Raw genomic sequence first — 12,804 nt, forward strand, 5'->3', positions numbered from 1 at the left:
GGATGCTATGAGGAAATTGAACACTCGTTTTCTGATCATGCATGTGTGTTTATGTTTCGGATAGCGGTTACTTAGCAACTCTCGTTCCGCTTGGGTTTATTGAATACACTCTATATAAAGTCATCAATATGTCGTTTCCAGTTCCTGGCTGAACTATTGGGTTCAGCTATTGTTTTTTTAAATAATTCTTTTACCCCATAGCATTAAAAAAACCTAGTATTTTGATAATTAAAATAGCTGAATGCGGTATGCAGCTGATTAGGGTGGTCACGGGTCGTTGAAACCACTAACCGCGAAATGAGGATATCAAACTAGTTTGCCCCGCAGGGCTTCAAAGAACCACAAACCGCAAAATATGGATATCCAACTTGTTTCCACCGCAGGTCTACAAAGAACCGCTAACCGCGAATATTGATATCCAACTAGTTTGCCCCGCAGGGCTACAAAGAACCGCTACCCGCGAAATATGGATATCCAACTAGTTTGCCCTCGGAGCTTCAAAAAACCACTCACCGCGAAATATGGATATCCAACTAGTTTGCCCCGCAGGGCTACAAAGATCCATTAACCGCGAAATATGGATATCCAACTAGTTCGCCTCGCATGGCTACAAAGAACCACTTACTGCGCAATATTTTTACCTCAAAAAAAAAGAATTAATATCTACCAAAAAACGTTTCAAAACGTTAAAAAGTGGCCAAAGTTTAACAAATCTTTCCAGTGTGGCTTTTCACCCTTTTTAAAACTTGGTCCCATTTATGAAAGTTTCTAAAGCCCCATACAAAGTCATCTATAGGCTACTTGTTGATTTTCTTAGTTGTGTGTGTTTATTTTGTAGAGCAAATGTTCGTGCGTAATTGAAGTTTTTTCCGTATAGATGTTATAATGTATTTTGATTTAAATTCTTCATCGTCATGTGCGATTCTGCGCCTTATGTACAGATGTAGGGCCTATATATAGCAGGTTGACACACAGTCAATTTGATAACTATATATAATACTCTACTACTCTTTATGAACACGCAATATAATAAAACATAAACCGTGGTGTAACAACGTTCCTGATAAGCTAGTTTATCTGCAGAACCGATACATTGAGAGCAACTTCTCTCAGTAAGTGACTTTTGAGTGCAATATGACCATCAAATATAACTCTAATACTTTGAGAAACTTGCAGCAAACAAATTTGCAGATCCCCTTCGATGTAAATGAAAGACTTAAGCAACTTGGTATCTGTCGAGCCATGGCAAAAAGAGGAAAGCGTGCTGGCAGAAAAATTCAAAGACAAATTCAAGTTGTAATTGGGAACAAACCTGCAGAAAATCACGTTCCCTGGCCCCGCCCCGCAACTGTACTGAAGAGTATCCCATGTAGTAACACAATCCAAACGGTTACACAAAATGCTGAACCTGACAGAAAAACTCAGCTTCCAAATTTCTTCTTGACCAACGCTCGGTCTTTAATGAACAAATATGATGAGTTATCTGTTGTATTATACCCCACCGACTCTCCGCCCGTTGATGTTGCTGCTATCACAGAAACTTGGCAAACTGACCAAATAGCAGATGAATTTATTGACATCGATGGCTTTAACCTGTTTACAAAAATAAGATCAGAGAAGAAAGGCGGCGGAGTTGCGGTGTATGTGAAAGATAACATTCCTGCTCGTGAACTCACAGAGATTGCTGTTCCAGAAGAACTTGAGTGCATTTGGCTTTGGGTTCGTCCTCAACGATTACCTCGTAGTGTTGCAGGGATGGCTGTCTGTGCAGTGTATATACCACCGGACTCTGAACATCAACACACTCTGATTAAACATATCGTCATGTCTCTAGATAAATTGAAAACAAAACATGCCGATTTGGGTATTGTGGTGATGAGTGACTTTAATAGAACTGATATAAGCTATCTATTTAGAGCTCATTCATTGAATCAGGTTGTGACAGTTCCAACACGCAAAAATGCAATTCTTGATCTAGTTATCACAAACTTGAAGAATCAGTATGATATCCCTAATGTGTGTTCCCCTTTGGGAAAAAGTGACCGACCATAGTTAGGGGAAAAAGTTCACTAGTAAGGTTTGACGATTGATTCGTCTTCTATGGACCATTTAGAAAAAAATTAGCCACCATGTCCCTCGCGAAAATCCCGGCATTTTTCGCTATAGGCCAAAATGCAAAATGGCCGCCGCCACCATTTTGCAAATTTAAGTTTTGAACCAGAGCACCTATAATCATGCACAAAGACACTTTTCGGATATGTCGAGTACAAGGATTCCGATTCTGACATTAGTTTGACATTACGGCATCATTTTCACCCAGAAATCCAAGATGGTGGCCGGCACCATCTTGAAAATTTTGTTTTGAACAAGAGGACCTAAAATCGTGTACAAAGACACTGTTTTGGATAAGTCGACCACAAGGATTTCAAATTTGACATTACTTTGACATTACGAACTCATATTTACCCAGAAATCCAAGATGGTGGCCGCCGGCGCCATCTTGAAAAAAATAAGTTTTGAACCAGATTACCTAAAATCGTGTACAAAGACACTTTTTCCGGTAAGTCGACCCCAAGAAATCCGAATCTGACATTAATTTGACGTTACAACATAATTTTTGCCCAGAAATCCAAGATGGCCCGCATTTGGTAGAGCGTAAATGTGATTTTTGAATGAGAGCAGAAGTACAAGTGTGTCATTTCCGCCTTATCTGGGGTTCATGTCTCTTATATGGGGTTTAAACTGCCTTATCTTGGGTTTACATCCCTTATCTAGGGATAAGGCGCCTTATCTGTGGTTTAGACGCCCTTATCCTGGGTTTACGTTCCTTACCTGTGGCTAAGATGCCTTAACCTTAGCATATCGTAGTCTAAACCCAGATAATGCATATAAACCCCAGATAATGCGCCGTAACCCCAGATAAGCGACGTAGACCCCAGATAAAGCAGTCTAAACCCCAAATAAGGTGCCTTAACCCTTAATAAGGAACATAAACCACAGATAAGGCATCCAAACCACACATAAGGTGCCTTAACTCTAGATAAGGGTTGTTAACACCAAATAAGGGTCGTAAACCTCAGATAAGGCATCTAAACCCAAGATAAGGCGCCTTAACCCCAGATAAGAGACGTAAACTCAGATATGGCAGTCTAAACTCCAGATAAGGCGCCGTCAAGGGTTTACTTCTCTTATCTTAGGTTTATGTTCCTTATTTAGGGTTAAGGCACCTTATTTGGGGTTGGGACTGGTTTATCTGAGGTGTACGTCCCTTATCTGGGGTTACGGCGCCTTATCGGGGGTTTAGACTGCCATATCTGAGTTTACGTCTCTTATCTGGGGTTAAGGCACCTTATCTTGGGTTTAGATGTCTTATCTGAGGTTTACGACCCTTATCTGGTGTTAACGACCCTTATCTAGAGTTAAGGCACCTTATGTGGGGTTTAGATGCCTTATCTTAGGTTTATGTTCCTCATTTAGGGTTAAAGCGCCTTATTTGAGGTTTAGACTGCTTTATCGGCGGTCTACGTCCCTTATCTGGGGTTACGGCGCATTATCTGGGGTTTAGATGCCTTATCTGGGTTTAGACTGCGATATGCTAAGGTTAAGGCATCTTAGCCACAGGTAAGGAACGTAAACCCAGGATAAGGCCGTCTAAACCACAGATAAGGCGCCTTATCCCTAGATAAGGGATGTAAACCCAAGATAAGGCAGTTTAAACCCCATATAAGAGACATGAACCCCGAAATGACACACTTGTGCTTCTGCTCTCATTCAAAAATCACATTTACGCTCTACCAAATGGGGCCATCTTGGATTTCTGGGCAAAAATTAAGTTATTACGTCAAATTAATGTCAGATTCGGATTTCTTGGGGTCGACTTACCGGAAAAAGTGTCTTTGTACACGATTTTAGGTAATCTGGTTCAAAACTTATTTTTTTCAAGATGGCGCCGGCGGCCACCATCTTGGATTTCTGGGTAAATATGAGTTCGTAATGTCAAAGTAATGTCAAATTTGAAATCCTTGTGGTCGACTTATCCAAAAAGTGTCTTTGTACACGATTTTAGGTCCTCTTGTTCAAAACTAAATTTTTCAAGATGGTGCCGGCCACCATCTTGGATTTCTGGGTGAAAATGATGTCGTAATGTCAAACTAATGTCAGAATCGGAATCCTTGTACTCGACATATCCGAAAAAGTGTCTTTGTGCATGATTATAGGTGCCCTGGTTCAAAACTTAAATTTTCAAAATGGTGGCGGCGGCCATTTTGGATTTTGGTCTCTAGCGAAAAATGCCGGGATTTTCGCGAGGGACATGGTGGCTATTTTTTTTTCTAAATGGTCCATAGAAGACGAATCAATCGTCAAACCTTACTAGCCAGAGAGTGGTCACCAAAGTGAACTTTTTCCCCTAACTACCATAACACTATCTATTGGTCACCCTCAGGTGCTGTAAGAACCCCAGGTCGTGTAATTAAAAGAACAGTTAGGCCATTACTGAAACCAGACATCCATGAGTTTGGTAGGTGGATTACAAGTCACACATGGGATGAGGTTCTGAATGCTACCAGTACACAGGACAAGGCTGATGCCTTTTATTTCACTGTTCATGAAGCCATTGAACGGCACTTCCCCACAAAAGTTGTCAAATTGCATACATCAGATAAGCCGTGGATAACACCTGAAATTAAAAATCTTATCCAGAAACGGCAGGTTGCATTCGCAGAAAAGAAGATGTATTTATGGCGTTTTCTGCGGAATAAAGTTGACCGCCTTATTGATTGTGCAAAGAAGTTCTATTACAAGGACCGCCCCAGAAACTCAAAACATGTGACCCTGCTGGTTGGCATAAGGGTATTCAATTAATCACAAACAAAAAAAAGCAATCGCCATTAATTGCTGCTCCTGGTATTTCACAGAATGATGAAACAGGTATTGCAGAAGCCATTAACAAAAGCTTTGCTTCTGTCTCTCAAAGCAGACCCCAGCATTCACACAAAGATCTTCCTGCATTTTTGCCTTCCAGACCTCCTCCTCAAATTCATGTTTGGGATATGTTTGGTAAGTTAAGCAAACTCAATGCCAGCAAATCACCAGGCCCTGATGACCTCCCCTGTAGACTCTTGAAAGAATTCGCTTGTGAGTTTAGCATACCAGTTACAGACATATTCAATTCATCTCTCAAAGAGGGTAAGATCCCACAAGTCTGGAAGGATGCTACCATAGCCCCTATTCCCAACGAAATGCCTGCCACGATCTCTAAACTGAGGCCTATCTCTTTGACTGCCCATTTAGCTAAAGTGTGTGAAGAATTTGTTTCTGAATGGGCACTTGATGATATGTTTCATTCTATTGATCGCCATCAGTATGGCAGTATCAAGGGCTCTTCTACCACCCATTGCTTGATTGAATTACTTGATATTTTTTACAAAGGTACCGATAAGTGCAATAGCATTGGCTGTTTGGTGGTAACGGATTTCTCCAAGGCTTTTGATTGCGTCGACCATACCCTTGCCATCCAAAGCCTGTGTGATCTTGGTGTGAGAGGTGAAATAATTCCCTGGATTGCAGACTTCCTCACATCAAGGAGGCAAAGAGTCCGCTATCACTCTGCCACATCAGATTGGCAAACTCTTTCCTGTGGAGTACCCCAGGGTACGAAGTTCGGGCCTATCACATTCATCGGTATAATCAACAGCGCTGCTGTGAATGCCAGGACCCACAGTTTCAAATATGTTGATGACATGAGCCTTGCAGAGATCCGTACCACCAATCAGCCAAGCAAGATTGATATGGATGTTCGGGACCTTGATGATTGGGCTAACAGTAACTACCTCAAGCTTAACCCTTCAAAGTGCAAAGCGATCAGATAAGCGCTGCCCACCTAGTCCACCTGTTCTCAAGATTGGTGGGAAGGAGCTTGAGGTAGTTACTGAGACCAAAATTCTGGGTCTTAGCATCCAATCAAATCTGGGTTGGGATATTCAGGTTAACAATATGATCAGCAAAGGTAGCCGTAGGCTATATATGCTCAATCGTTTGAAACGATTTGGACTTCCAGTTGAGGACCTAGTTTCTGTGTTTGTTTCTTATGTGCGCCCAGTGGTTGAATATGCCACCCCAGTCTGGCATAGTAGTCTGACTGCCGAGCAATCTGACAGGCTGGAGAATATCCAGAAACGTGCATGCCGAATTATTCTGGGTATCAGATATGATTCCTACACAGAAGCTTTGGAACTTACTGGACTCCAAAGACTGTCCAGCAGGCGTTTGCAGCTTTGTACCAAGTTTGCTGTTGAATGTTCTGAATCAGAAAGATACGCTGATTGGTTCCCCATGAACAGGAGTAGCCATAGTATGAGACTAAGACGAACAAAAGTCTATCAGGAATTCAGATCAAGAACCAAAAGATATGGGGATAGCCCCATTCCATTCATGTGCAGGCTTTTAAATAATAAGGATTAATAAGTTCAAATTTTGCTGTAAACAGCACATTTGGTGCAGAGTTGTGAGCGCCTGCTGGATTCATGACTTTCTTTTAAAGTGTATATTTTTTCAAATAAGTAACAAAAACTGGGTGTCTAAGTTAATTGGACAGACAATAGTAAGAAGTATGCAATGTGTATTAAGAGCCAGTCTCCCTTATTATGTACCCATCTGTGATACAAAAAAAAATAGAATTTTCTCTAAAAAATAATGTTGGTACATATTAACACCAACAACACTCATGCAAAATATGAGCGTGCACAGCGCCCTCCTTCAGCTTTAAAACATTCTTGAAATTTCAGCCTCTCTTAGCCTTACTTGCAAATGGTAAACTTAGGAGGTGCGTAACATCATGCGCCATCATTATCCCAACCTGCATTTTGCATTGTTTTGAAGTACCAAATGGTTACATTACAAAAACCATGAAAAAAGGTTGGGATCTTGATGGCGCACAAAATCAGCAAATCCAACTTTTTGATGAAAAGCGCCCTCGTGCAAACTTCAAAGCATCATAACGGTCTGCGCCATCAAGATCCCAAGTCCGATCAAGTTTGAAATTAAAGACCTCAATGGTAAGTTTCATTTTTCAGCAAAAAGTTTTTGGGATTTCGATGGCGCACGTAGTTAACAGAGGTCAAAGGTCAAAAATTCCCATTTTTACATGCCTGTATTATTGCGCGCCAACGTCACCCTACTCTCCGAATAGCATTTCATCAAAGAAGAGGTAATTCTCTGCAGGTACTGAAAAAAAAATAGCTTGGGATCTCTTGATCTTCATCCTTCAGCTTTAAAAAATTCTTGAAATTTCAGCCTCTCTTAGCCTTACTTGCAAATGGTAAACTTAGGAGGTGCGTAACATCATGCGCCATCATTATCCCAACCTGCATTTTGCATTTTTTTTGAAGTCCCAAATGGTTACATTACAAAAACCATGAAAAAAGGTTGGGATCTTGATGGCGCACAAAATCAGCAAATCCAACTTTTTGATGAAAAGCGCCCTCGTGCAAACTTCAAAGCATCATAACGGTCTGCGCCATCAAGATCCCAAGTCCGATCAAGTTTGAAATTAAAGACCTCAATGGTAAGTTTCATTTTTCAGCAAAAAGTTTTTGGGATTTCGATGGCGCACGTAGTTAACAGAGGTCAAAGGTCAAAAAATCCCATTTTTACATGCCTGTATTATTGCGCGCCAACGTCACCCGACTCTCCGAATAGCATTTCATCAAAGAAGAGGTAATTCTCTGCAGGTACTGAAAAAAAAAAAATAGCTTGGGATCTCTTGATCTTCATATTTTTCTGATTTTTTGAAAATGGACTTAGCCTCATTGTGGAGGTCAATAATTGCCCTATTTTCCCCTCATAATGATGCGTAGCACAATGTGGGCTTTTTACTGCACCATAAAAAGATGCGCCAACAAGATCCCAATTTTATTTTTCATCTTCTAGCTTCTTTGGCAACTGGTAGACAACAAAAAAGTAACAGCTACTTGGGATCAAGTTTTATATTTTTATTTACGTATTTAGCCCTATTAGATTTCATATTGTAGGCCCTATGGATTAATTTTATTTTTTCTGAGAAAAAGAGAGAGAGAGAGAGAAATAAAGCGGGAAAGCAAGAGGGACTGAAGGAGAGTGCGGGAGAAAAAAAGAGAGGAAGAACATGGTAAAGAAAATTGGACACAGTTGTGTGACATAGCGGGTCAAATTGAAATAAGGCCGAGTTGGTACTAGATACGAGTTGTCACAGGGCCGGCCCTCACAGGAACAACGTGAGTGACCTTGTGACCTCTTCGGAAATCAATACACGCTGAATAAGTGAATTCAAATCATGTGTCTCGAGGAAAATATTTTGAAATGTTGGCATCTTTGGACAAAATTGGAAAGAAGTAAGTTAGTATTTAAAATGTAACGCTATTCATTAATCGTCATGTCCATTTTGACATCAATAGAATGAAAGATATTGATAAAAGAGCGATTTTGTCGTCATGTATTTAATGGAGTGGCCGTAACTCGATAATTGAAAACCGTCACAAAATGACAAGGGAGTGTGCCTAAACGCCCGGATATTTCATTTTTGGTGAATCCTAGTAACACTAGCATACCACATACGTTATGGTAAGGTATCATAGAAATAATGTAGCTAAGAATTCTGGCGATAACATGATACACAAAAACAATATTATTGTTGCAAAAATGACAACAAGTGCTAACAGATTCCATGCAAATTTTGTCAATGCTTAACCTTATAAAATGAATACAGGCTGAATACCGACATTGTTTTATTGACCTGTTTATTATCTGCAGCCAAATCAAAAGCAAAATCGGGGCATGCATCACTAAATTATGGCCTCTGTCACAAAAATCTTCATGCTCAAAAAAACGTGAACAAAATTGAAACACTGACAAAGTACATTTGTGTATGAGCTAGATTAATAAATAATAATTAATAATAATGCTCAGAATGTTAGCTTCGAGATGACCTATGATTTTTAGGTCTACGATGTTTATTTTCTGGAAAAAAATGGTTTAGGTGGCTACGTACAGCCCAGATTAGGATGAGAACCATAGAAATTTAGCGTAACCTTAACACAGTCTGTAATTTCTGAGGAAGTCAAGGAAATTCCACCTCCTGTGAAATATCCAGGGTCCCAGCATAAACCATCTGACTCGGAAAATGAACTGGACAATCCAGATTGTGAAGTTCCAGCAGATAATAGTGTGCATGGAGGTAATGACTCAGAGATGGATAACCCAGCTGAAGTTCCACTGCCGTAGGGGGTGTCATTTTCGGGTAATTTTGTGCCCGGGTACCCGGCACATTTTTCGGGCGAGTAACCGGGTACCAGAAATTGCAAAATTGCAAAATTGTAGTGTGCCTAAATGCTAGGATCATTCATGGTTGACCTAAAAAAAAAGCATTGAATTTGAATGCATTTTGAAAATACAGTATGACATGAAAACAAAGTTATCAATTTTCATATTAAAAACACATAACATCGTGCATTTTTTTTGAATTTCGGGCACCCGGGCAGGGTATTTCCTGCCCGGGTAATGTAATCTCGGGCGGGTACCCGCGAGCCCGCCCGAAAATGCCAGCCTTAAGTTCCACACCCATACCGAGTTGACGAACTAGTTGTGGAAACCCCCAAACTAGCCACAGACGGTGTAGATACGGAAACCGAAGACCCGGCCAAAGCAAAATGTGCTAATTGTCTCAGACCAGATTCATGGAGGACTTTATTTAGATTGCAACAAATGTGACACTTTGTACTGCAGCATGGCGTGTCGGCATGAACATCTACATATACCCGTTCACTGCCCTGTTTGTGGAAAAAACTAACTGCTTTCATATTTATGTTTTTCATTTTGTGTGACTTTATCTAGCTATTCGCTTTTTGTACTTGAAGTGGATTGTGCACCCTGTTTTTTTTTTTATTTTAACTTTGTAAATCACCTAGTTAGTTGTTGTTCACAGTGGATTTATTATGACTGTCATCCTTTGAAGATGGATCAATGGAGCAAGTTGTTTTATCGACTGTTTTGATTGATGTGTAGTGTAGTATTCCACAGCGCTTTTTGGTGACTGATCTTCTGTAAAAGTGGTGAACTTTTTTGACTTTTGTGAAATGATTTGTGTGCTTTAAAACTTTATTTATCCTGTTTCAGTGGTGCACCTATGATAGGCGGGAGTTACGAACTAATTGTTGTTCATGACAGGCTCAACATGCTCATCAATCAATGTTAGTTGTTGTTTGTGTGCAATAATTATGAGCCCTGGGGGAGGGTAAAATTGGGGGAGGGGGAAGCAATTTTTGGCGAGCCGAGAGGGGGGCAAGCGATTTTTGGCACACATTCATGGGGCGCATTTTAAATAAAACGCTCTAAAAAGGCTTAGGAAACAGTACGGAAACGCTTAAATATGCAAAATTCTGCGCTCGCAACATGTAGCCTATATAGACCATTTAAGGTTAGAAAATTGGGATCCCCAAAATTTGGCATGCACAAGGGGGGGGGGGGCAAAGATTGTTTGGCAGGCCGAGAGGGTGGGGCAAAGAATTGTTGGCAGGCCGTGAGGGGGGGGGCAAGCGATTTTGGCGAGCCGTTCGGAAATTCGGGGGGCTCATAATTATTGCACAGCCCCTAAGTTGGCATAGATGCACTCTGTGCTCTGCCAGTTAGATACTTTAACACTGCTTTTTAAAGGAAGTTTTGAGTTTAATTCAACTGGTGGTATAGGATCGCAAGGTGAGTGAATTTGTGATTAGGTTTTTTTAGTTTCAACGATCCGATATGGAAGGATACACGATGTAGGCAGGTGGTGTAGGATCGCAAGGTGAGTGAATTTGTGATTAGGTTTTCTTAGTTTCAACGATCCGATATGGAAGGATACACGATGTAGGCAGGTGGTGTAGGATCGCAAGACGAGTGAATTCCTGAGGTAATTCGTGATTAGGTTTTTTTTGTTTTGAACGATCCGATATAATAGTAGGATACGAGACGTAGGCTAAAAAGGTCATACGCATGCGTGGTAGTGTTCTTGATTTGAATTCGCTGGTATCGTTTGAGGCTGTCTTAGACTAGTACGGGTAAAAAGAAAGCTAGTTAAATAATAAAGTAAACACTGACTGTCTCACTGATCTGTGTGGTCATCTTGTGACCACCTACATTTTTGGTCATCAAAAAATTTATGACCCCCCCCCCTTATTTTTCTTTCCAAAAATGTATGACCCCTCCCGATTGGGACCCACCCATGAAATTTAGTTTATATAAAGCTCCATGGACCCATAGTACAAGGAACTTATACGATGTCTAGTTCGCAACACAAACTTTAATAACGGGCAAAACAGACACATCATTTATCGGTATGACATTTTCGTATTGGTGCTGCCCTATCTAAGTTTGTACTGAAGTGCCATCTCAGTTTTGGTGCGCCGATGTGGATCATGTGTTAATGAATTTTTATTTATTTTGGATAAATAATGGGGTATTAATTACAATTACAAGCATAAGAGTTTAGACAAGATGTACAAGATGCTGTGAAATTAATATTATGACAAACATGCAACTATTTAAGCTACAGGAGCCTTGTATTTTTTGTGCAACGTTGCACTAGCTTTTTGTATACACTTCATCCCATACCGTTGTGCAGAGCTACTACGGTATGGGTTCCTGGTACTATACGATGTCCTCATTCACAAACTGATACTATCTGTCCATTAGTGGCGAGCGGTCCGAAGTTAGAGCCATACAAGTTTACGTGGTGAACTAATGGACCCACCCCTTTCCGAAGAAAATGCTACCCCCTTACCTGCTTAGCTTTAATAGAGTTGCAGTTGTTAAGCTAACAGTATGTACAATGAGTCAATGACGTGTAAACTTTACGACTTACGTCGTGACCTGTCATGTCATGCATGTGTGCCAAATTCTGAACCTTTAAATTACAAACCGATCAATGTTTCCTCAAATACACATACAAATGGGTCACTGATCTTAAAATACATTTGGCATTGTTGTAAATTTCACTTACCAAATATGAACACAATTTTAAGACTAATACAGCGTGTAGAGAGACATTCTTGTCGTCACAGGTGACTTCAATGCTAAAGTTGGAGCAAGGAGTACCAATAAATATGTGATGGGCAGTAATGGCTTAGGAGAACAAAATGAGAGGGGAGAGATGCTTGTTGACTTTTGCCAAGAGAACACATTTGCAATCATCAACACCTACTTCAAACAACACCCAAGACGACTATATACCTGGTCATCACCAGATCAAAGCACCAGAAATCAGATTGATTACATCTTGGTACAAAGAAGATGGAAATCTAGTTTCATATCTGCGAAGACCCTCCCAGGAGCGGACTGTGGATCTGATCACCAACTTCTGATATCTACCATGAAAATGAAACTAAGGAGGATCAAGCGACAGCGAAAACCAGCCAGATTTGATGTAAGCAAGATCAATGACCAATACAGAGTGGAAGTTAAGAACCAGTTCCAGAGTCTAATGGAGACTGACTCCGAAGAATCTACTCCAGAAGAACTGTGGCAAAACATCAAGAAAGCAGTGACAGAAACAGCTCAAGGGACTCTTCCCAGATGTAAGAGCAAGAAAAACCCTGGCTCACAGAAGAGGTCTTCAAATTGGCTGATCAAAGAAGAAAGGTTAAAGCAAATGGTTTGAAGAACAAAGATCAACGTGGAGAGTATCGTGAGTTGAACAGGAAAATCCAGCAACAAATCAGAAGAGATAAAACTTCTTTCATCACCAAGAAATGTGCTGAAGTGGAAAAGGATAGTGTATCAGGCAACACCAAAGAT

At 40.5% G+C, this 12,804-nt stretch overlaps 1 protein-coding gene across 1 annotated transcript; it reads left to right on the plus strand.

The window, feature by feature from the left end:
• The first annotated feature begins 1,134 nt into the window (after positions 1-1,134).
• Positions 1,135-5,870, plus strand: LOC140144523 (uncharacterized). The gene is made up of 3 exons (XM_072166349.1): positions 1,135-1,864; positions 4,445-4,733; positions 5,024-5,870. Exons 1-3 carry the CDS (start codon positions 1,135-1,137, stop codon positions 5,868-5,870), a joined length of 1,866 nt encoding a protein of 621 aa, XP_072022450.1.
• Positions 5,871-12,804: the final 6,934 nt, after the last annotated feature.

Source organism: Amphiura filiformis, unplaced genomic scaffold (assembly GCF_039555335.1).
Source record: "Amphiura filiformis unplaced genomic scaffold, Afil_fr2py scaffold_61, whole genome shotgun sequence".
NCBI lineage: Eukaryota > Metazoa > Echinodermata > Ophiuroidea > Amphilepidida > Amphiuridae > Amphiura > Amphiura filiformis.

Coding starts and splice junctions, on each gene's coding strand:
- LOC140144523 (XM_072166349.1), top strand. CDS start 1,135: ATGACCATCAAATATAACTCTAATACTTTGAGAAACTTGCAGCAAACA. Junction 1,865..4,444: donor AACAAAACATGCCGATTTGG/GTATTGTGGTGA, acceptor GGTCACCCTCAG/GTGCTGTAAGAACCCCAGGT. Junction 4,734..5,023: donor GCATTCGCAGAAAAGAAGAT/GTATTTATGGCG, acceptor TTTGCCTTCCAG/ACCTCCTCCTCAAATTCATG.